The sequence below is a fragment of the Pecten maximus genome, chromosome 3, assembly GCF_902652985.1.
Source record: "Pecten maximus chromosome 3, xPecMax1.1, whole genome shotgun sequence".
NCBI lineage: Eukaryota > Metazoa > Mollusca > Bivalvia > Pectinida > Pectinidae > Pecten > Pecten maximus.
Window position 1 is genome coordinate 40363775 of NC_047017.1, and position 27324 is coordinate 40391098.

The 27324-nt window shown below is 34.7% G+C and overlaps 1 protein-coding gene across 2 annotated transcripts in view; it reads left to right on the top strand.

Moving 5' to 3' along the window:
- The first annotated feature begins 5474 nt into the window (after window positions 1-5474).
- Window positions 5475-27324, top strand: part of LOC117324171 — a 34118-nt gene continuing 12268 nt past the window's right edge. For both annotated transcript variants that reach the window (XR_004531918.1, XM_033879855.1), the window contains exon 1: window positions 5475-5625. Coding sequence is in view for 1 of the 2 variants with exons in the window: in XM_033879855.1 (XP_033735746.1) it covers window positions 5560-5625 (66 nt within the window). In the remaining variant the exon portion in view is untranslated. The remainder of the gene's footprint in view (window positions 5626-27324) is intronic.

The window sequence follows — 27324 nt, forward strand, 5'->3', positions numbered from 1 at the left end:
AATGGTTTTAAGAAAATTGCTCAAGTTTTGCATAAATGATCGCCGAGATAACGTAATGGCCGCTTAGTGTTCGTATTTAATAACAAATGCTATCTAAATATACTACCTTATTGTGAACCACTTTTCTCCAAAAATACTCTTTCATTCTTTTTCATTTTTGCATCAGTAAAAAGCTGAATAAATTCCACTGACACTAATAAGGTTTTGAAACCTTTTTTGTTACAAAGTTATTAACTTTGCATCAAATATGATTTATTTTCAGCAAGGTTTCTCCAAAAGTACGCGTCCATTTTTTTTTAAAATTTTGTAATCAATCAAATAAAGAATACATTTTACATAATTGTTTGTTGAACTTCTGTTTCATGACATTGTTATGATATGTAATGAATTCAGATACATGTTACATGACGGTACTGTAACTTATGTCGCATTTAATTGTATGAAATCAACTTCCGTTAAATTGTTAATTTAGTGTGTCATCCATACTACATACACATACTACATACACATACTACATACACATACTACATACAACATAACTATTGACAAAATTGTAATCTGACATGACGTTCCATTCAATTCGTATTTCCTTGCTATGATAAACAAACTTACTATTGTACCTGTTAAACGTCTTCAAACAAAATATAACTATTGTGACGTCGTAACCATCGTTCGATTTTCGGGGTCCTTCCCTCCATCGTCGCTATTTAGAGAGGAATAATTTGATATTAGTGAACTCGTTTAATAATTCCAACACTACATGTACATGAGTACTAGATCCTCTATTAAAACATTCTGAATTTTTAATTTGAACCAATTTTTTTTTAATTTTTTTTTTTTTTGCTTCTACATTTGGTGTATATATCGGCAAAGTCAATGTTCAATGACCCGACACATTTCGTTATTTGTTCTGTGCCGCGGGGCGAAATAACTATGATTTCCGTTTTGTAGGCTGCGAAATAACGATAATATGTCTTTTTTTTATTTAAACATATTTAATTGTATTATAAATATACAAAGGGATCGGGCATAAGTTTTACAACTTGTATAAAGCCATTTCCGAAAAACAGTATACAACACAAATATTTACACAAGATGACATTAAAATTTACATAAAGTGATTTTATTTTTTGAAAATGTGAGTTTAAGAAGAGTAGAGATAGGGTGATAATTAGAGGAAATGGAGGGAGAATGATTTAAAAAAAATTTGACAAGAAAGTTTTAAAGTATTGTTTTTAGACAGAGTGAGTGATCTTACTCGACTCAGCTGACCTGTGTTAACATTGCGCTATTCCATACTTTCAGCCGTTCAATATTCATCATATCTAATGCCATGTTTTGCTTTCACCGCTGTCTTTCCTTTCCTTCTTATAATTCCGTTTCGCAAATGCCATATGATTCGAGAAAGATCAAAGACGCTGTCCTCAGTTATATATTCATACAAATGTATATATTATTGAAGGGACATATTTGATTAAAGGAAGAGAAAGAGAGCTGATAGGGAGGTAGTGATAGAGGGAGAGGAATTGTGCGGAGGGAAATACAGAAATCAAAATAATATATGATTTTAAATTAACATTATTCAAATTTGATCATTGAAACAGACTTTGGTTTTATTACATGCATGCAGCCTTGAGGAAAATGGGAAAAAATTAAATGTGGGTATAATAAAGCAGTTACCCCCTTGCCATTAACTGTCAAGGGGGACAACAAAAGCTTCGTCTCGAGGTTAATGTCTTGGGGGACAATAAAAAAAGTATTTCCCTCACACCCATACAATAACTGTATACTATTCACACGGATAGTATTTTTTATCGCTTTCTCTATCGAAGTCATACGTGATCTTTATTTCGTCGAACGAAGATTACAGTTATTTCGCACGGCGGGCGAGTTACCACACTTATTGTTGTTTCAGAGATAAGGGTAAAATAAAATATCTGGCCACACAACAACGACTTCGTGTATTAGTTTTTCACTGTTGTTCTGTTGCTTCATAAAAACGCTATTTAGTTAGCGAAATAACGAAATAGCCTTTTGATAAAGACAATCATTACATGGATAGATAGATTTGTGAACCGATTGACGGTATTCAAAACCGTAAATTATCAGGCCACAACTACGGTGGTTGATGTCTGCAATTTCGTTATTTCGGGGGACAAAAACGATAATCAGCTTCTTTTCACCGTGAATAACATTGACTTTTCGCAGTGCCAGAACGAAATAACGAAACATGAAACACGAAATACCGATGAAACGAAGTCGTCTTTTAGAGGCCTGAAATATTTCTCTTCGATGTGGTCATCATTATTTCGCAACATTGCACGAGAGAACGATAACTTTCGCTCTTTCGCCCAGCGAGGCGAAACCACGATCACCTTCGTTATCTCATGCCCCGCGAGGCGAGAAACCGATGATCGTCGATATCTGATCACCGGGGCGAAATATCGCATATAATATATAGTCCGCTAAAATCACCAAATATATGGTGAATGCCATTTGTTTGAGTGTTATAAAATTATTCTGACTGATTGTCGTTTATAGTTAACTTGAAGTTTTACCGTTGTTTCATTTTGTCGTCGCGATAATTATCGTCAATATTTGCAGCGACAAAACGAAAAGATACCAAAACTCAACGCGAAATAAAGAAAACGTTAAGTCGCTATGATACGCGAGGCGAATTTATCTCTGCCCGTGAGTATTACCGTCTGTTTAATCATCGTTATGCCGCCCTGCTTATTATCGTCTTTAGGTTGCGAAAAACCGATACTCGTTGTTATGTCGTATCGCTCAATTATACTGTGTTCTTAAAGTAGATAATTATTGGTCTCATGATTTGGAGTGAACTCTGTATCTGTAATTTCCCTGATACCGGGACCACGATAGCTCAGTCGGTTAGATAGAGCACGGTCACGTGTATCCCCATTTGAAGATCCGAGGTTGGTGGTTCGACTCTCCCTACCTGTGTCGGTTTGTGTTTCTATGCAAGCTGATAAACGGGCCGGTCTGTGCTCTCGTGGTTGTGTCCATTGGCAGGACCCGAATTCCTCTGGATGCTATGCGACGGGCCTGCCGTATGTTGATCAGTGAGGTAGTCGCCAACTACTACAAGGAAACCTCGCCTCAAAATGATACTGGCTGTTAATAGGGCGATAAACCAAACAAACAAACAAACAAACAAACAAACAAACACATGTCGCACCACTAATTTTCGTGTTTTTGCCCATCTCAATGATGAAAGTATATCCCTCCCTCTCTTCTGGAACTTGTGCCATGTACAAACCACAAGAAAAGGGAATAAGAGAAGTACAATCTTTATAGAATTTGCAGTCTGTGTATTCATTAACTTCTTTAATATTAACACTGCTTCAAAGATACAAAACGCCGTCCGATCAATAACATCCTAGGATCCTGACCAGTCAAAATGGATCACTTCTCCAAAATTGACCCTCTCTAAACCGATCAAAATTCCATGTGTCGTACATTATCGGTTTACAGAAGTTCCGCTGTACAATCGACTAGATGATTGGATTATATACCCACATTTACAAACACTTTGCTAAAACGGCGCTCATGCTAAAAGTATTATTAAGTGTATTGGATCCGGGTAAATCATTACGAAAGCCTATTAGTGTCAAAAAGATAAGATATAGTAAATTGATACACGTTATAACGCGAAACAAGACGTAATTACGGAAATAAAGCCGCTTATTTGCGTTATAACGCAAAAAAGGGCGTAAAAACGTGAAGAAAACACGTAATAACGCGGAAAAAAACACGTAATAACGCGAACCCCCCCCCCCCCCCCCAAAAAAAAACAACAACACGTAATAGCGCAAATCGAAACACTAAAAAAGGAAAAAAGATTTCTTCATCAACCATATGTAATACGCATGTTCTTTGTTTGATTCAATATCCATTGACGCCCAGAGTATTTCAAAATGATCTGTTTGATTTTTGATGATGAACGAGGCTTTTTATCTTTTATTTTATTTTGTTATTTTAATTTCGAGGCTGTCGGGTGAGTTATATTCAGAAACTAACTTAATAGTGCTTTAGTTGTTGGGGTTTTGACATATCAAATATTGCCAATTGTTTTTTTTTATCATAAACTTTTATATGTGTCTGTTATTGGAAAATAGTCACATGCTGATGAACAGGAAATAAAATGATAAACACATGCATTATCACATATCAGGAGTTCATTTTATGATTTTTACTGGACATCTACATATGTTCTTCTGAAAATGCTAATAGCAAATCTTTATGAATGAGCTAGTATTAAATATATTTCTATTTTGCTAAATCCCAATCGGAAGTACACTTTAAATTTCGGTCATCTCATCCATCGACAGAATGTGTAAATGCGTCGTATGCATTAGTTTATATAGACATGGAATGCGTAATATTGTGCTTTTCTTTCGCGTTATTACGGTTTTTTTTAGTTTTTTTTTTTTTTGCGTTATTACGTGTTTTTTCGCATTGTTACGTGTTTAGATTTACGTTATGCGTTCCCCCCCCCCCCCCCCCCCCCCCCCCGTTATTACGTGTTTCTTCACGTTATTACGCCCTTTTCTGCGTTAAAATGCAAACAAACGGCTAAATTTTCGTAATAACGTATTTTTTCGCGTTATAATGTGTATCAAGTAACTATATTTTTTCTTCTTGACACTAATAGGCTTTCGTAATGCACACGGTTAATTTTATCACATGAAGTTTAGATTGTTTTTATTTCAGGAGAAAATACAAGTGTATTTCTATTTTGGGTGTGCGCTGACATACTAACAGGTGAAAATTCTAGTTAATTACTTGTTATGTTAATACCAACAAAGTACAATGTATATAATACCAGAGACATATAGATTCTATATGTCTTTGATAATACATCTGAAGAAAAAAAAACCTGCGATTTTTGTTTGTTTTCTTCCTTTGTGAAATAAGTTATTTGTTAAGTTACCGTCAGTAATTTTGCCTCGCCTGCTGTATATTGTTTAAATCATCGTCTAGCATAAACAATATTCTGTACTGTCATACGTGTTATTTTCCATCTTATCATGTTTTAGAGATTAGCCACTGTACATATAGGTCGCCTAGCTCAAGTCCGTGTCGGTGTTACACATATGTGCAGAGTACACCTGATAATTTACTGTCAATCCTCAATGTATTTACGGTCATTAATTTGTTATATATAATTAGAGTATAGGAATCATAATTGTTCAAATTACCCTACAAGATTACCCTACAAGAAATATATTCAAGATAACGTTCGCATGAAGACGAAAAGTTTATAGATTTAGGCTCTGCTATATTATCTATTGTCTATTGACGTCGATCATCTTCAATAAAGAAAATAGAATTGGTGATAAAATGCGGATATTTTTCAAATGTCTTCCAGTTAATTATTCATTCGTCGACATTACTAGGACAAAGGCCAGATAGAATTGACGTTATCGATCCTTTCGACCCTACCACACTCGATATCGTGTAGGACCACGTTTTCTGACTGTAAAACCCACAGCGCCCTCTGACGGATTTAACTGGAACGAAGCCATCAGTAGAAACATGGCGACAGACTCGACAGAGCAGGTCGCAGGAAAAGTTCCTTGTGCCTCCGACGATGAGGATAAGGTAAAATATAACGTATTTTCAGCATTTTATACCTTTTATCGTCAGAATCATGGGGAAAATATAGCAGTTAATCAAATATTTTAGTCACAAACCGTGTGTATTCCCACCTACCATACCATAACACTGGGAAATTTCGTGATAGTTTCTCGACTGTCCATAATAATTTGGCGTATTCCGTCGAAAATCTGAGGTTGTTTTTTAAAATTCTTCGATGGTTGTCGTCTTTGTTTATTCGACATTGGAGCAATATTGATTTTAGATGTGAATGGTGAATAACGAGCCCGCTGTTAACTTTTCACAGGAGGTGATAAAATGTGTTGTACAGATTCCTGAACGTGTGTATCGGCAGTGCCACGATGTGGTCAGAGAGGCGTGGTAACGCAGACGTGTTGTTGTTTATGGTTTTGCCTGTGGTCACGGTTCATTAATTATCAATAAATCGATTTTGACCAATATTTACTAGACTCAAAATCAGTTGATACCGAGGATCAACAGACACATCCTGATTGCTTGGAAATAACGGATTAGGAAATATTTCAGTAAATGGTGAATCATGGGCAAAAGACACGATCACGGGAAATGTGATTTAGATTGTAATGTGTTTACTCGGTAAGACTTATATATAGTGTTGTAGGTTTAAGTGGACACTATATATAGATCTAGTTAGAATATTGTAGATGTTGAATCTGGATAACCCACAAAACGTTACAGGGCATGCAATTGATGCCATTAACTTTGGCTGTCCTAGGGTTGTGAAATTTATATTTAATCAGTAGATCTATGGTTCTTTCCAATCTATAATAAACAATGACTGTCTCCGTTATTACATGTATATAGAAAAACCTGTTGGTTACTTATGAAGCTTCAGGATTTGGAAAAAAATAAAAAAAAGCAAAATTAAAATATTTCGAAAAATAGTAGTAATTTAGTAAGTTATTAGTAAATGATGTTGTCTGTACTGAATTTCTGTCAGCTGATATTCCTCCAGGTTTTTGGATTTAGTCCCATTAAAATAATAAAACAACATCTGTTACATATCAATAAGCTAGGCTATTTGTAGGCATATTACATATTGTATTACAATCATTTGTGATAGAATGTCTCATTGTTTTAATATAGTGATAAAATGTTTGATGTGTAAACTAAGGGAGTCAATGTAAAAATGTAGGACAGGATCCAAATTGTGTGTACAAACTTTTTAAGACTATATCTTAATCATATAATTATCTCCAGATGTTAAATAGTAGTAATTGAATATCATCGGTGCATTTTTTGTGAAAATATAAATTTATCATAAATAATTCAGAGTTATTGACCTGAAACTTAACATATAGGCAAAATTTACCACTTTCGTGATTGGAAATGAGATTGTACATGTATTTGCCATAAGGGGATCCGGAGAGGGCTACATTATTGAGACAGGATACTCGTAATTTGACAGTTTTCACACAACTGAATGAAAAGATTGAACATTTGAATAACCTGATAAAATAAAAACTGTCTTTTTTAAAGTTCCTGGTCCTGGTTTCATTAACATTCTTTAACATAAGAAAGTTCCCTATCATAATTGTCTATAGGAAATCATTATTGGATTGTATTATAATTATATATTATAAGACTGTCTTAGATAAGGTCATATGCCATTTATAAGGGCTAAGATATTTATGTGTAGAAATGATGCCCATGCAGTTTGCAGGGAAAAAGACTATCAGGGTGAATAAATGATTAAAAGAATAACTTCATATCATTATCGTAATTGACGAGTTATTGATGATAGTTTAGGCCAGCTGCATGATAATCGAAGCTAATTATGCATGGATTATACCCATAAGCTGAAACACTGACCTAAATTGCTAGCTAGACATGCATGAATTAATACAGAGGTTACCACGTGTGTAATGCTAAAAAGTGGTTTATTCAAATAGGATCAGTATGTGCCATGAATGATATACAGTATCACTTGACTTGTGATGTTCAGAAACACAAAATTATCTGCTAAAATCTTCAACTGACAAGTACACACAATACAGCGTTTGCATAATATTCATCCAGAACATTTCAGAATAAAAGATACCAAGGTCTACCAGATATTGTATTATTGTGATTTCTCCTTTACTGACACGAGAAATGCTATCCTTTTGTTGTACAGTTTATTTTTTACTGCATCGTTACTGTAAAATATATTGCAGACCAACTTTACTTGTTCATGATACATACATTTACCATATACAGTACAGTCACACTGACCTATCGCATGAACAGTGTACATACAGATACCATATACAGTACAGTCAAACTGACCTATCGTATGACCAGTGTACATACAGATACCATATACAGTACAGTCAAACTGACCTATCGTATGACCAGTGTACATACAGATACCATATACAGTACAGTCACACTGACCTATCGCATGAACAGTGTACATACAGACACCATATACAGTACAGTCAAACTGACCTATAGTATGACCAGTGTACATACAGATACCATATACAGTACAGTCAAACTGACCTATAGTATGACCAGTGTACATACAGATACCATATACAGTACAGTCAAACTGACCTATCGTATGACCAGTGTACATACAGACACCATATACAGTACAGTCAAACTGACCTATTATATATGACCCGTGTACATACATATACCATATACAGTACAGTCAAACTGACCTGTCGTATGACCAGTGTACATACAGACACCATATACAGTACAGTCAAACTGACCTATCGCATGAACAGTGTACATACAGATACCATATACAGTACAGTCAAACAGCTGACCTATCGTATGACCAGTGTACATACAGACACCATATACAGTACAGTCAAACTGACCTATCGTATGACCAGTGTACATACAGATACCATATACAGTACAGTCAAACTGACCTATCGCATGAACAGTGTACATACAGATATCATATACAGTACAGTCAAACTGACCTATCGTATGACCAGTGTACATATAGACACCATATACAGTACAGTCAAACTGACCTATTATATATGACCCGTGTACATACATATACCATATACAGTACAGTCAAACTGACCTGTCGTATGACCAGTGTACATACAGACACCATATACAGTACAGTCAAACTGACCTATCGTATGACCAGTGTACATACAGACACCATATACAGTACAGTCAAACTGACCTATCGTATGACCAGTGTACATACAGACACCATATACAGTACAGTCAAACTGACCTATCGTATGACCAGTGTACATACAGATACCATATATACAGTACAGTCAAACTGACCTATCGTATGACCAGTGTACATACAGACACCATGTCAAATTAAACTGACCTATTATATATGACCAGTGTACATACAGACACCATATACAGTACAGTCAAACTGACCTATCGTATGACCAGTGTACATACAGATACCATATACAAGTATACGTACAGTACAGTCAAACTGACCTATCGTATGACCAGTGTCTCACTAGACTAAACAAGATTAATAATTGCTGTATTTAAGATGATTGAAGGAGATGTATGGTGTACTTAAAGGCTGGATCATTTCTAATTGGACAGAAATAATGTATTGCATGGTCTATTGTAGACATCTGCCAGAATATTCATGATTGTATTTTTATGATCTTGTATACGTATCATATTTGGCTATAAACATTGTCATACAGATGTTGTATTGATTTATGTTACTCAGACATCAAAAACTATTACTTCATATCAATTCAGCATATTCGCAGGAGATTGTACATTATATCTTTATAACAATATTGGAAATGTCACAAGAATGCCATGGATAAATGTGCCGGTATACTGTTTTCTTATAAAAATAAGAAACCTGAAGACTAGCAAAAATGAACGTTGCTAGTTTGTTGGACATTTGTTGGTCATTAAATTTTGTCATTTAATTAGAAAAAAAAAATCTTAATCTAAATGATGTATTGCTATTGATTTAGATGATGTTATCCAGCTCTATAGATGGTGTGCTTATAATTAGTATTTTGAATTCATCAGCACATATTTGCTTTCTGTTGTTACAAATGAAAAGTATTACTGTACAGTTAGTCATTTTACCATTACATTGGATAAGTGTAGGAGCTGGACCTAGACTGAGTTTGGAGGAGGAAGGTTGTCAAGGGGATAAACATTTTTTGAAGAATCGATCTTGTCAGAGTCTCTGTATATGTAAAGTTCTAATCTTTATAGATATCATGAAGGACTAAGAATATTTGTTTGGGTCTGTGTAAAGCTCTATAATCTTTTAAATGACGTCATGACAGACTAAGAATCTTTGTTTGGGTCTGTGTAAAGCTCTACAATCTTTTAATTGACGTCATGACAGACTAAGAATCTTTGTTTGGACTGTGTAAAGCTCTAATATTTTAAATGACATCATGACAGACTAAGAATCTTTGTTTGGGTCTGTGTAAAGCTCTACAATCTTTTAATTGACATCATGACAGACTAAGAATCTTTGTTTGGGTCTGTTTAAAGCTCTATAATCTTTTAAATGACGTCATGACAGACTAAGAATCTTTGTTTGGGTCTGTTTAAAGCTCTATAATCTTTTAATTGACGTCATGACAGACTAAGAATCTTTGTTTGGGTCTGTGTAAAGCTCTACAATCTTTTAATTGACGTCATGACAGACTAAGAATCTTTGTTTGGACTGTGTAAAGCTCTAATATTTTAAATGACGTCATGACAGACTAAGAATCTTTGTTTGGGTCTGTTTAAAGCTCTATAATCTTTTAAATGACGTCATGACAGACTAAGAATCTTTGTTTGGGTTTGTTTAAAGCTCTATAATCTTTTAAATGACGTCATGACAGACTAAGAATCTTTGTTTGGGTCTGTGTAAATTTAATCTATAATCTTTTAATTGACGTCATGACAGGCTAGGAATCTTTGTTTGGACTGTGTAAAGCTCTATAATCTTTTAAATGACGTCATGACAGACTAAGAATCTTTGTTTGAGTCTGTTTAAAGCTCTATAATCTTTTAAATGACATCATGACAGACTAAGAATCTTTGTTTGGGTCTGTGTAAAGCTCTATAATCTTTTAATTGACATCATGACAGACTAAGAATGTTTGTTTGGGTCTGTTTAAAGCTCTATAATCTTTTAAATGACGTCATGACAGACTAAGAATCTTTGTTTGGGTCTGTTTAAAGCTCTTTAATCTTTTAAATGACGTCATGACAGACTAAGAATCTTTGTTTGGGTCTGTTTAAAGCTCTATAATCTTTTAATTGACGTCATGACAGACTAAGAATCTTTGTTTGGGTCTGTGTAAAGCTCTACAATCTTTTAATTGACATCATGACAGACTAAGAATCTTTGTTTGGGTCTGTTTAAAGCTCTATAATCTTTTAAATGACGTCATGACAGACTAAGAATCTTTGTTTGGGTCTGTGTAAAGCTCTACAATCTTTTAATTGACGTCATGACAGACTAAGAATCTTTGTTTGGACTGTGTAAAGCTCTAATATTTTAAATGACGTCATGACAGACTAAGAATCTTTGTTTGGGTCTGTTTAAAGCTCTATAATCTTTTAAATGACGTCATGACAGACTAAGAATCTTTGTTTGGGTTTGTTTAAAGCTCTATAATCTTTTAAATGACGTCATGACAGACTAAGAATCTTTGTTTGGGTCTGTGTAAATTTAATCTATAATCTTTTAATTGACGTCATGACAGGCTAGGAATCTTTGTTTGGACTGTGTAAAGCTCTATAATCTTTTAAATGACGTCATGACAGACTAAGAATCTTTGTTTGAGTCTGTTTAAAGCTCTATAATCTTTTAAATGACATCATGACAGACTAAGAATCTTTGTTTGGGTCTGTTTAAAGCTCTATAATCTTTTAAATGACGTCATGACAGACTAAGAATCTTTGTTTGGGTCTGTTTAAAGCTCTTTAATCTTTTAAATGACGTCATGACAGACTAAGAATCTTTGTTTGGGTCTGTTTAAAGCTCTATAATCTTTTAATTGACGTCATGACAGACTAAGAATCTTTGTTTGGGTCTGTGTAAAGCTCTACAATCTTTTAATTGACATCATGACAGACTAAGAATCTTTGTTTGGGTCTGTTTAAAGCTCTATAATCTTTTAAATGACGTCATGACAGACTAAGAATCTTTGTTTAGGTCTGTTTAAAGCACTAATCTTTTAGTTGACATCGTGACAGACTAAGAATCTTTGTTTAATAGATTAAAGGAATCACGGAAGGACTAGGAATTGAATCTTTGTTTGTTTCTGTGTAAAAAGCTCTATAATATTTTAACGGATATCACAAAGGATTAACAATATTAAATTGGGTCTGTGTAAAATTAAACCTCTATACTCTGTTAATGGACATCACAACAGACTTAAGAATCTTTGTTTGGGTCCATGTAAGTCTCAAATTTATTACAGATATCACAAAGGACTAAGAATGTTTGTTGAGGTGTGTGTAAAGCTAGATTACCTAATAAGTGTCATGAAGGAGAATCCTAGTTACCAGGGTATGTGTAAAGCTATCATGATCTTTTGGTCTGTGGAAAGCTGTACTCTATAACATCATGGACGACTAAGAATCTTCCTGTCACATTTGATGCTAATCATTGCCAGTTGATGAGCCTCAATGGGCTTCATTTGCAATTTCAACAATCCAGTTGAAGTTCACATTTTAAATTATTCAAGGGGACAATTGATCTTCTCAATGTGTGGCATGGTGTGTGCCACCTCATCATGCAGTTATACTCATGGTTCATGATTAAATACCGGTAACAAAAGTACAAAATAAACCTGAAAATTCTTCTCAAGTTTCTCTGCAATCCTGAACTATTGTAAAGAATATATGTTTTTCTTGCTCTAAATTTATAAACAGCAGGAAACAAATTTCCACCAGTTTTGTTGGTTAGATAATGCATGCGCAGCAATACATGTATATTTAGTACAATACCTAACCACCTGGAAGTAATGTCTTAGAATGTATCACTTACAATTCAAGGGACTGGAATGTGTTTTGGTCAGGTCACACAGTTACAGGGCTACAGAGGAATATTTTTAGCAAGACATATATACTGTAGATAATTCTGTAGAATTCTACTTCTGAGATTGGGAAGTATTTGGATGTAAAGCAATTATTTATAGACTGGTCCGGTCGATCCCTGTCTCTGAAATATTAAAATTATCAATAAAATGAGCTTTGTATTTTTGATCTAGGAAGATAACTTAGTAATAAAATTCAGCTGGGTAATATTCTTTACAAAAAATTATAATTGGACCTATACAAAAAATTATAATTGGACCTATTATAAGTTTCATTCTTGCAATCTGCGGAAATTCTTAATACTAGGGGTGGATGCTTAGAGCTGTGATGTATACTGTACTTTGTGGAATTATTCAGCCAATTAATTATAACCTTCTCTATGTAAAATGTATGACGGTGAGTTGTATGGCAGTTTCACAAGTTAAACACAGATCAGAATAGGGAATGACTTCCTGATCCGAATTTTCCTGTACATTGATTGTTAACAACTATCTGAACTCCATTTGTGTGTCCGAGCTGTATCCTGGTCAGGATGTAAACACTTACGACAATGTATGAATTTTACCAGGCATGTGGTCCTGTAAATGGGCGATTGTATAGGTCTATAAGTATATTCACTTAGCAATGATGGCTATTTTGAGCGGAAAAAATGTGATCATTAGGATGATTAGGGTAAACTACTGGTTGGGAAATTCAGATAACACTTGTCTGATAGATAACCATCTTATCTTGGAATTTGACAAATACAGCTACATTGTCACAAATCACTGGAGCCTGAAGGGACCTTTCTCAGAATAAATTAATAAGTATGAAGCTACTCTTAAAACAAATCTGTCAGTGATGATACCGTGCAACCTAATTTGAGATAAAGGTTTACTATCTGTTTTGACTGTCTTAATCTTCTGCTCCATGATAATACAGTACTAGTCTAGACATTTTTGTGTTGGTTATGATTGACTTACACAGGCAACAACAGTATTGGGAGCATATCTATGCCTGGGTATATGAATTTGAGAAATCTTTTTGTAGTTGCTAGTACTTATAATTGGTAATCAATACTGGTTCAATATTTTTCTAATGGTATATACAACTTAAACAGTGCATCAGAATTTCAAATAACTTGTAATATACAATGTATATACATTAAGTACAATGCACGTGTATTCAAAACATTCTTGTAGCCTAAATGTGATGGATATTTTAACCGGTGAACAAATGCAATGCTGTAATTTTGAAGTCATAGTATTTTGGAAATCTTGATTCTCTGAGAATTAACTTACTTTTTGAATAAATCTTTGATGTCTTCAAATATTTAATTGATATTTATTGATGGGCTATATAATGGAAACCTTTACTACATCATGACATATTGCTTTTTTAAACGAACATTAATGTTCGGTTATTGCCATCAAGAACTGGACTGAGAAATATGACCATATTTGGTAACCACATTCACCAATACGCCATCTACTGTCTGTTTCAATGAAATATGGCTGCCCCCATTGCCTTACGCTTCAAATAATTTACTTGCAAAAACATATTCGTTTTATATAGTAGTTTTACCGAAAAGGTTGAAATGTATTCAGTAGACGTTTTCAAGATGCCTACGATTTGAGAAATGCATAACGCTAGCGAAATGAGAAGACTAAATGAACCTGAACTTTGCGAATAACTCCAGGTCAATATATTTATGTAAACAACTATTGCGCAGGCGCATTCGTCTCCGAATGTTTAGAAAGTTTTGCTCTTCTGTGTTCATTCCAAAACGGCTGACATTATAGCATAGGTCTGCAAATTTGTCCGCGATTTACTTAAATGTGTAATATATATATTCTAGAATGTTACATCATTATCAACTAGGTGTGTATTTCTATAATTTAGAGAAAGAAATATATCAATGACGGCATACGAGACGATACATTGTATCATACTATAGGTTACTGTACGTGTTTGCGAGAAAGAACTGTACATATGTATAGGCTTACAATTAGGTGACATTTGTGGTCAGGGTGACTGGTCATAGCGTTCAAGTTGTCATCGATTTCCATATACCATTTTCCTTTGACGAAAATGACCCAATAAATCAAATGCAAATGATAATATCTTGTTATGTGCACGGGATTGCTTGTTGTAGGCACAGGGGCTTGGCACGATTTTCCAAATGATAGTCCTATATATATGTATATAGTATCCATATATATATGGACTATCATTTGGAAAATCGTGCCAAGCCCCTGTGGTTGTAGGCGATACTTGGAACGTATTTACTGTTGTAAGGGAGGTAACTGCAAGATTACGGAAATCAAAAATAAACCAATTTGATTGGTCGATTCTTCCTTCACTATGGCATGGGGTTTACAATCGAAGTGACAGATAACTACGGCAATATTCAGATGATATCAACAATAACATTTTTGGATACGTGTGGTTGGCAGTTGTTGTCATGTTTAAAATGAACAATTATATAGCTTGTTTTTATTTCGGCAAAGACGAGAATATTTACTGAAACGGACCACACGTGAAGCGGACTTGAAATACCGAAACGAAGAAAAATGGGGCTTAATTATAATATGAATTGGCATTATTTTCAGAGGATTGACCAAAATATATGTTCTGCAATGCCTGATTGTATCATATATAAAATATTAGAGGTTTATTTGACCGAATTTTAAATTAATTATTCATTTGCTAATCGCGGACCGATTGTCGTTAGAGTTGATTTACCGAAATGGCCGATAGTGGACCCAAAATCGACATTTTTACTAGAATTTTTTTTCATTTACCTGAAAGTATTTTGAAATAATTTGTAAAATACCGAATTCACGACCAAATTTTCGATTGCGACGAACTACTGAGACGGTGTTAAGTTCATGCTAAGTAAATCTGATTAAAATCAGCTGTTACATGGCTACGTTTACTATGCACTACGTCTACTAGGTACATTTTTTTAAAGACGGAAATCCAGATTATCTAAAAACAAATGCAACAATACTTGTGATATTCACTTAATTTGATATTCAGCCGTTAATTGTTATCTGTAGTTTGATAACTTCTGATATATTGTGATTGATACTCTATATAATATTGATGTTGAACTTGTGTTATTTTTCAAACAAATTTATTTTAATAATTTGTTAATTTAGAATTTTCATCAAGTCATGATCAAGACTTGAAATTCTCACTACACCATACTTCAAACACAGAGTAATCGATGAATTGATAAACTGAAAATTGAAGTCAAGCAAATGAGTTAATATTTACCTTAAATATTTTTTCAATATACAACAAATGTTCAGATGACTATTTGTGCCATATGCTGTTACAAGATTTCAGTTACAATTCTAAAATTGAATTAGTATGTAAATATATGTTATCCTGTCAATATCCACAAAGCGAGTGTAGTCTACTGTACTCAAAGTCATGCCAGTAGATAGCGGTACATATACTTACTGCTTACATCTAGTGCTTACTTGTGTGAACTATTAATCAATAACAAAATGGTTCATATATTTCTATATATGACTTCAAAAATTATGTGGTGTCTGAAGATCTGAATGAAGTGAATAAACGATGTATTAAATTATTTTTATGAAATATTGAAGTCACAGATCATTCTCTTTTTTAAAATATTGATTTCAGGTCCATTTTGGTAATTCACATATGACGGCAATCAGGCCTCGAATGGCGAATGATTACAAAATTTTTGAATACGTCTCGGTCAAATAAACCCCTAATATTTTACATATGATTAATTTTGACATTGGAGAACATATAATTGTGTCCATTCTCTAATATAAGCACTGGTAGAAAGTACAGAATAGAGCTTGATAAATATATAATCAAAATTACTAATTACCCCGGTAAATATAACATTTTACGTAAACCTCCCATGACTGATGGTGAACTTAAACTTGCAAATCTCCTGTGTCATTCCAATTTTGATATGTGTAAATATAGATATGGAATGATTAACAAATTTGCATACAGTTATGGAATCTTATAACACCCCGAAAACTGTTCTCTCCACATAAAGGATGTGATTTGTGCAATTACATTGATGAACTGTGTGGTTCACTATGATTGGATGGTCAACATTGGAAAGGGACAATAAATAGGGAATGTGTCATCCCATCGAATGGACTGTAACCTTTATCAGCTTTGAAGTTGAAAATGAAGCTTGAAGTTTTCTTTTCCTGTTTGCTGAATTATTTGATGAAGATAGTCTTTATATGGTTGTTATTCTTTATCACATTGTGTACAATACTGTAATTATACCAGAAGTATATCTTCTCATATAAAGATTTATTAACATCAAATGATTCCTGAACAAAAGGAGTCAAGTTTTTTTGTTTTGAAGTACCATACATGCTTGAGTACAGTTTCAATAGGATACATTCCTAATCTGGGCCTTGATTAGCAGCTCTGGTTTTGGTTTTCAGTAGTTCTTTATGTGTGTTTCATCATATTAAGTTGAAATATGCAAAACTAACGATGGAACTAGCCTAAATTTAGTGCATATTAAAAGTTGTCATCAATAAGGTCACAGAGTCCTGTCTGTATTATAACTGATGATGCCTTCCCGAAAGAAAGAAGACATATTTTATTTTAATCCATCCAAGATAGATCAACAAACTTCCAATTTCAACCAGGACCTTACAGAAATATGCATGTGTTCAATCATATCAGAACAGCTGCAAACATTTCAAATAATTAGCAATTAATTCCTAAACCAATATCAGTAAATTTATCGACTTTAAACTTAGAAGAATACTGATTTTGCATTAAACAATAATGTTCGTTTACAGTACTTCCAGTACTTTGATTTATATATAAATGTGGAACAGGTACTCTAATTAGTAGGTTGTGTGTAAAGTCTGGAGAAATTTAGCTGTTGTTCATTTGTGATAGTATATATATATATAGTGTATGTTAAGTTAAATCTGAAGAAATTTATTACTGTCACATTCTCACTCCCCTGCATTGGTCAAATATGAGTCCTGAGGTAGAGATTAGCACTGGTGACAGCTATTAGTAAGTTCTGTGAAGTCGGAACAAATAAATTACCCAGTAGCTGTTAATGTGAGGTACGTGTCACATGGCCTAGTTCAGGTAAAGTTAGAGTTGAGATTTGAGCACTAGTGTAATGGCTTCTGTTAGTTCAGAAGAGATTAGCTGTCATGTGAAGGATTACTGCCACATCTAGATAATCTTCAAGAAATGCAATTTGAGATAGCTTGAGAAGGCTTCTTCTGTATTCGTTTGTGGCTAGATCATTTCTAGATACTATATTTATTGGGCTATCGTGAAAATTATATGTATGGTATGATTTATCCATAGAAAATGTCTTTGGAAAGTCTGGAAGAATATTACAATAGTGAACCTTTTTGCAGGAAAAAATAAATACAAAACACTCTTACATTAAAATGATTTTAGATGGGGGTAGGGTATAGGTTGAGATGGGGGTAGGGTAGGTCGGACTTATATAAGATAAAGGAAAATGATCCTACCCACCCAGCTCACCCAGTTTAATGTGGTGATGCTATATATAGCTATATATAATCAGATGTTTCTGTATAAAGTTTTATTATTTATGTAATTAGTGAAATGTATCCATGTCTTATGTGCTTGTCTGGAATGTAATCCCTGATGTTCCCTGTCACTGGCCGAGAAACTGTATACAGTGTACTGGAAGATCCAGTTGTAACCAGTATCAAGCACATCAGTGTACATTGACCTTCATATGCTAGCTAGCACCTTCCAAGTCAAAATGTGTTTATTACCACACCCCCTACCCCTACAGCCTGCCTATGGTACTGGTGTAGCTGTCTGAAAAGCTTGGTCAGACTTGCATTCCACATATACTTGTATATATGTTACTGTTAATAAAAACTCTCATGATGTGTATGTATGTTACTGTTAATAAAAACTCAGTGGTGTTTGTGTGCATTGCACCATTAGATATATATAATTTTTGTTTTTCACAAATTTCTTGTTCCTGAAACAAAACCATTGTTAATGTTTAAAAGTTAGGAAATTAAAATGCTGTAGTACACAATAATACTTCAATTATAAATATCGTTCTGTGGGACAATATCATTGTCTAGATATTAAAATATTTTGTCATGGTTCCTATGGATATAATGTGATGAGTAAATGTCAACTGCATTGGGCTGGTAATTGATACCTCATGTAAGATCATACATATTCTGAAATAATAGAAATGTGTGTACACAAATTATATACTAATACAAATAAGTTACTGTGTATAGCTTATAATACACAGAGCTTGTGCTTGGATATAGACTGTATTGACACAGCAGTCTGGAGTGGCTAATAGGTCCTACACAAAGTAACAATATATCTACACTTATATACCCTGTACATTGCAATTGTCATCTTGTCTGGAACATATTTAATCATATACATTCTCATGTGAAACAGCCAATATTGCAACTTGAATAAACTTTATGAAAACAAATTTAATCAGAACAAGTGCATAAATATAACATTATCTAAACAAAATTGCAATCTTACTGGTTGAATAAATTATATATGTGTACCAACTATTTTCCTAATTATGTCAGTCAGAATCATACAAAAAAATTTGGACAAAATCTTGGATATCTCCATATACACTGTTTGCTTTAGAACTTTTCAGGAATAGTGGAAGGTGTCCTTAAATGAACTAAGCTGTCGATGGGATGTTAAACAATACTAATTGAACCAAACCAAACCCAATTCCTGATTAACTATCAAAACCTCTGAACTAAACCCTATAAGTATTATCAATTTGTGTAATAAATAACTTAACATTATATCACAATGTGTAAAAAAATGCACTTGATAAAAATAAAATAAGTGGCACTGCATCATGTGTCTAAAGATGACTTTGGAAGTTTGAAACCAGTTAAATGTGTGACAAGGATTGGTTTTAACTTGCCAGGATGAGTAAATAATATATATGCCGGTATGTTTAGTGACCTATAACTAGTATTTTATCATGAATAATATAGATCTAGTAGGACAGAAACACAAGTCTTCAATAATAAAGTACGCTGTAAAGTTTATCAATAATCCATGACAGAGAAAAATAGGTTTGCTTCCAAGTGACACTGGGTACAGCATACATCGAAGTACTCTTTAACAATCCCTTGCATACCGTTGTAAGAGTACCTCTCATACTGTTGTAAAAGTACGCTTTACCTGTATACGACAGTAGAACTATATTGTTGCCAACTTCTAGTGCTCAAATATCTAGTTTGTTCCAAGGTAAAAACCTAGTACTGGTAAGTAGCTTTATAAGCATTTGTCAAATTGTTTATATCTCATTTGTTTCTGATAAAAAAAACCCTGATATTAAATATTAATGCATAAGGGCTTCAGACTCTATATTCGTAATTTGAGAAATTGAAGGTCTGAATTCAACTGTTGATAATACATGATTAACTGTTAAACAGCGTAGCGAGAAAGTGACAGCCACGTACATGTAGCTTAAACATGCTTAATATCTTGAATGTCATGAATGGTGTTTTGTGCACATCCTGCAGTTTGTAGCTAGGTTCTGTCTAAATGTGTTTTTAGCTACTAAAAGGTCACCCGAGATGAAGTCTCAAGTGACTTATTCTAATAACATTTTGTCTGTCATTGTGCATCCATAAACAAGTTACATTTTGGACTTCTTCCAAGAACCCCCCCCCCCGACCCAATGTCAACGAAATTTTTGCAGAAATTGTGAATTTCATGACCCTGTGGTGTCATGTATCACCTTGGGGAAGGGGTAAAATTTATAGTTTATAGAGGGAAATAACTTGTTTGAGCATCTTTGTTGATTTTTAATTGGAAATCATGATTCAAACTTGTTTAAAATTATCAGTATGGGACAGCAGTTTGATGCCTTGTACATATCAGTCCAGATTGGTCACCCCCAGGGGCTGTGGGCTAATAAAATGGATCAAATTGTCTTAAATATATTGTTTTATCCTGCAACTGCCACCGCATTGTCCGAATACACCCACCATATATATTTTTGCTGTATACGGCGGTGACGGAAAACAGCAGTATTTTGGAATCTAAGCACGTGCGTCAATTTGATTGACCTACTCCAAATTAAGTGAAACAACTTTTAAAAGCGACATATTTCTGTCATTTTTGACACTGTTTCACTTCAAAATGATTATTTTTGATGATTATTTTGATGACTGTTGCAGGATAAATAGAATACATTAATAACTTTATCCGCAAATAAGCCCATGTCCACAAATCGACCCTTGTCCACAATTATGCTCCTGCCCACAAATAAGCCTGAAATCCTAGTCCACAGTTATGTCCCTAACCAGAGATAAGCCCTTCGATTCTCCACAAATAAGGGTCTTTATTTTTTCTGAACTATCAATTCCAAAGTAGTACCCGTAAGAGGGAAGTGGTTCACAAATAAACTTTGATTTGATGCTGAACTTCTAGAGGGGCTTAACAATATTTGAGGATGAATTTTTTTTTACAGTACATAAATATAGTACTACCAGCATAGGCTTAATGCCAGAAAAATACAGTAACATCACCAAGGGCAGTAATGAGGAACATCTTTTTCACTTCCTTATATGAAGTACATGCATATATGTATATTCATGTTTTAGGGAACCTGACACTTGTTCCTGGTATATTCCCAACAGTATAAATTTTTCTGTTTACTCTCGACTGACTTGCTTAGCTTGGTCTTGTTAACTTCCTGTAGATCACCTGATCATGTTAGATGAAGAGAATAATACCATTTATTCATAATGGATTTGACAATGTTTCCAAAATTAGGGGGGACTGCAATGGAATCATGATTGTTGTATTCTTGTATAAGATATCAAAGTTATGATTGCATGTATACAGCTGTGTTCTGGTGGTGATAAGGATCAGAGTCTGTGAGTAGTTTATCTAGTTTACTTTGTTGTTTGACTGTTGTTCTTGATAGAAGATATACTTTGAAGCCTGATGCTGATATGTGTATAAATCCTGTGTAAGTTGAGTATTGTGTCGAGATATAGCACTGTAGCCTGGGCTGTATCTGGCCCAGCTGACTCTGGTGTGGATCAATACTTTGTTAAAGGGACTACTCCCCCATCATACACTACTATCATATTGGCTCTCATCTCAGCTTGACTTTACATATAGCTCAAATTGTCTTGGTATTACATTTTTTCTGATCTAATTTTTATACAATCATGTATGCAATTGTTACAACAGGTAATACATATATATATATCCAAATCCACCAAGATTAATATGATAATTAAAAAATGACGTGCAATGACACATTAAGTCACAAGTGATACATCAATACACTGTATGATGTTTTGATAGTTGAATAATATTTTCTAATTAATTATTGCATTAATAAAATTCCATTTACTTTTGATATAATGGTATAACGTACATACTGATAAATTTAACACCATTAAATGTCTTGTTGAACTGTTTTTGGTTAATGTTAAAGGTTTTCAGACATTTTGTTCAGTGTTATATGTTTTCTGATTTTTGTGTCGCCTTTGAAAAAGGAGACATATAGGTATTACTTTTCGGCGTCGTCGGCGTCGTCCGGAAAATGGTTTTCGTGCGATAACTTTCGTAGTTTAGAACGGATTAATTCGAAACTTCATGGGAAGGTTCATTACCATGATAGCTCGGACAAGTTCGATAACCAAAATTATTCGCACCTTTTTAAAAGAGTTATAGCCCTTTAATTTTTTGCGAAAATGGTTTCCACTCAATAACTTGAATAATTATTACAGGATTAATTTGAAACTTCATGGGAAGGTTCGTTACCATAATACTGTGGACAAGTTCGTTAACCAAATTTATTCGCACCATTTTAAAAGAGTTATGGCCCTTTAATTTTTTGCGAAAATGGTTTCCACTCAATAACTTGAATAATTATTACTGGATTAATTTGAAACTGCATGGGAAGGTTCGTTACCATAATACTGTGGACAAGTTCGTTAACCAAATTTATTCGGACCTTTTTAAAAGAGTTATAACCCTTTAATTTTTTTTGCGAAAATAGAATGTTCGTTACCATAATACTGTGGACAAGTTTGTTATTGTTTTTTTTTTATTCAAGTCCTAGTTTTAAAGAGTTATGGCCCTTTAATTACTGGAATTAATTCAAAATTTCATGGGAAGTCTTTCGCAAGTTTTTAAAAGAGTTATAGCCATTTATTTTTTCAAGTCCTAATTTTAAAGAGTTATGACCCTTTAATTATTCGCATACACAGGCGACACCTCCACTTCCGTGGAATTCTTGTTTTCAGTCGAGTCCAGACCACCATTTTTTTGAGTCCGAATATTAAAACTAAGAAAGATAATTAGTGAGTGCTGAAAAGCTCCAACACCTTACGATGTGTCCTGGTCTCAAATATCAGAGACATTCTCATGTGTCCTTAAAATCGCTGGATAACTTAAAGTATTTCTTCATTTTAACTGTCATCATAAAATTATATTTCATTTTATATTAACTGTCATCGTAAAAATATATTTCCAATGTCTCAGTGCAACCTCCTGATGATTGCAATTGGTGGTGATACCCTGACTGTTGTAGTTGTTTTCATAGTACAGTATATATGTCTCGGTACTCGTGTACTCAATGTACTCATATTGTCGTAGTACTAAAGTATGTCTCAGTACTCATGTACTAAATGTACTAAGTACTCATATTGTCGTACAATAGTACTATCTCTGTACTCTGATTGTCGTAGTACAATAGTACATCTCTGTACTCTGATTGTCGTAGTACAATATTACATCTCTGTACTCTGATTGTCGTAGTACAATAGTACATCTCTGTACTCTGATTGTCGTAGTACAATAGTACGTCCCTGTACTCTGATTGTCGTAGTACAATAGTACGTCCCTGTACTCTGATTGTCGTAGTACAGTAGTACATCTCTGTACTCGGATTGTCGTAGTACAGTAGTACATCCCTTTACTCTGATTGTCGTAGTACAATAGTACATCCCTGTACTTACTCCTATAACATAAGAGGCCACTGGTCTACTCTTTTTCTATCGGATAATATTTTGCCGTCTGCGACCTCTTATTTCCGAAGCACTAATTCTTTGATGCAGTTTCCGCCCGAAATCCGGGCACAACGAAATATGCTTGAAAAAAACACTTAAGAGGTTGACAGGTCATTACAACGATGTCTACGTATCATGTATGCAATATATATCCCATATGTATGTCACAGACACAAATATATAGTATAATACCGTGTAGAACACACAAAATAGATGCCCATGTCGTTGTAGCACTTTTCTAGTCGTTTTTAAAAATGGTTGCCTAAAGGTTGATACAAAATAGTTGTAGTTATTTCAAACGGAACGAAATGATACAGACTTTGTTGTATTCCGCTTATAGGACATAGGTTGTAATCCATTTTTGTATTAACCGGCAAATCACATGGTATTTCTACTATCACTACCGGCAGTATTGTCTGCTTGAGCTCTGCTCCGCTTCGGAAGAAGAAAACTTCATAATTTGTGTTTGTTACGAAATTATTCTCATTTAATCATTGGATTATGGAAAGAAATATATATTGGACCCCGTTGATCATTCAAATGTAAGTTGACACGCTATATTTTTTCAATATACGAACTTTGAAAATGTCATCGTCAGCATCAGGAAAATCAGCTATGGGCAGTTAGAGGTTACACGGCGCCTGTCAAAAGTATCTCGCCGTGTAAAACCTCTAACATTGTTGGAGTACCGTGTACTCTGATTGTCGTAGTACAGTAGTACATCTCTGTACTCTGATTGTCGTAGTACAATAGTACATCTCTGTACTCTGATTGTCGTAGTACAATAGTACATCGCTGTACTCTGATTGTCGTAGTACAATAGTACATCGCTGTACTCTGATTGTCGTAGTACAATAGTATATCTCTGTACTCTGATTGTCGTAGTACAATAGTATATCTCTGTACTCTGATTGTCGTAGTACAATAAGTACATCTCACATTGTTTACTTGGCACCACATTCTGATGATATATTTAGTACAACATTAATTATATGATGACAAGGGTACCAACATGATTATATTAGATTGTGTTTATTTTTAGTTTTTAATGCGTGTCATATTATTAGCTCACCTGCCCGAAGGGCAAGTGAGCTTATGCCATGGTGCGGCGTCCGTCGTCCGTCCGTCTGTCCGGCCGTCCGTCCGGCGTCAACTTTTTCATTTAAACAACTTCTTCTCAATAACCAAGAGGCCCAGGAACTTCATATTGGGCCTGTAGTATGCTTGGGTGAAGGGCTACCAAGTTTGTTAAAATAAATTACTTTGACCTTCATTCAAGGTCACAGGGGTCAAATACGCTATAATCTTCAAACGACTTCTTCTCAATAACCAAAAGCCCAAGGGACCTGATATTGGGCCTGTAGCATGCTGGGGTGAAGGGCTACCAAGTTTGTTAAAATAAATGACCTTGACTTTCATTCAAGGTCACACGGGTCAAATAGACTATAATCTTCAAACGACTTCTTCTCAATAACCAAGAGGCCCAGGGACTTGATATTGGGCCTGTAGCATGCTAAAGTGAAGGGCTACCAAGTTTGTTAAAATAAATTACTTTGACCTTCATTCAAGGTCACAGGGGTAAAATACACTATAATCTTCAAACAACTTCTTCTCAATAACCAGAAGACCCAGGGACCTGATATTGGGCCTGTAGCATGCTTGGGTGAAGGGCTACCAAGTTTGTTAAAATAAATTACTTTGACCTTCATTCAAGGTCACAGGGGTCAAATACGCTATAATCTTCAAACGACTTCTTCTCAATAACCAAAAGCCCCAGGGACCTGATATTGGGCCTGTAGCATGCTGGGGTGAAGGGCTACCAAGTTTGTTAAAATAAATGACCTTGACTTTCATTCAAGGTCACACGGGTCAAATAGACTATAATCTTCAAACGACTTCTTCTCAATAACCAAGAGGCCCAGGGACTTGATATTGAGACTGTAGCATGCTAGGATGAAGGGCTACCAAGTTTGTTAAAATAAATGACCTTGACCTTCATTCAAGGTCACATTTGTCAAATAGGTTATAATCTTCAAACGACTTCTTCTGAATAACCAAGAGGCCCAGGGACTTGATATTGGGCCTGTAGCATGCTAAAGTGAAGGGCTACCAAGTTTGTTAAAATAAATTACTTTGACCTTCATTCAAGGTCACAGGGGTCAAATACACTATAATCTTCAAACAACTTCTTCTCAATAACCAGAAGACCCAGGGACCTGATATTGGGCCTGTAGCATGCTGGGGTGAAGGGCTACAAAGTTTGTTCAAATAAATGACCTTGACCTTCATTCAAGGTCACATTTCTCAAATAGGTTATAATCTTCAAACGACTTCTTCTGAATAACCAAGAGGCCCAGGGACTTGATATTGGGCCTGTAGCATGCTAAAGTGAAGGGCTACCAAGTTTGTTAAAATAAATTACTTTGACCTTCATTCAAGGTCACAGGGGTCAAATACACTATAATCTTCAAACAACTTCTTCTCAATAACCAGAAGACCCAGGGACCTGATATTAGGCCTGTAGCATGCTGGGGTTAAGGGCTACAAAGTTTGTTCAAATAAATGACCTTGACCTTCATTCAAGGTCACAGGGGTCAAATAGGCTATAATCTTCAAAAGACTTCTTCTCAATAACCAAGAGGCACAGGGACTTGATATTTGGCCTGTATCATGCTGGGGTGAAGGGCTACCAAGTTTGTTAAAATAAATGACCTTGACTATCATTCAAGGTCACATGGGTCAAATAGACTATAATCTTCAAACGACTTCTTCTCAATAACCAAGAGGCCCAGGGACTTGATATTGGGCCTGTAGCATGCTGGGGTGAAAGGCTACCAAGTTTGTTAAAATAAATGACCTTGACTTTCATTCAAGGTCACATGGGTCAAAAAGGTTATAATCTTCAAATGACTTCTTCTCAATAACCAAGAGGTCCAGGGACTTGATATTTAGCCTGTAGCATGCTGGGGTGAAGGGCTACAAAGTTTGTTAAAATAAATGACCTGGACCTTCATTCAAGGTCACATTTGTCAAATAGGTTTTAATATTCAAACGACTTCTTCTCAATAACCAAGAGGCCCAGGGAATTGATATTGGGCCTGTAGCATGCTTGGGTGAAGGGCTACCAAGTTTGTTCAAATAGATGACCTTGACCTTCATTCAAGGTCACATGGGTCAATTAGGTTAAAATCTTTAAACGACTTCTTCTCAATAACCAAGAGGCCCAGGGACTTGATATTGGGCCTGTCTGTAGCATGCTTAGAGAAAAGAGCCAAGACCCGATCTTAGGCCAATAGTATGCTGGAATGAGGGACTAAAAAATATATTGACATGAATAAACTTAGCTTACTCTGATATTTGAATAAAGTTGTTATCAGCATAGTATCTGTAGAAATGACCTCAATCAACTGCAAATTTGCTCTAGAGCCAGGTGAGCGATACAGGCCCATTGGGCCTCTTGTTTTAATCATTATGATGGTAATTATGATTAACACGCCATTGCTGTATAGACAGTACATGTTTATGCCAAAAGACATTTATAACAGAGAAGTCTGATTGATCTGGGAAATATATTTGAGCTTTAAGCATAATGCAG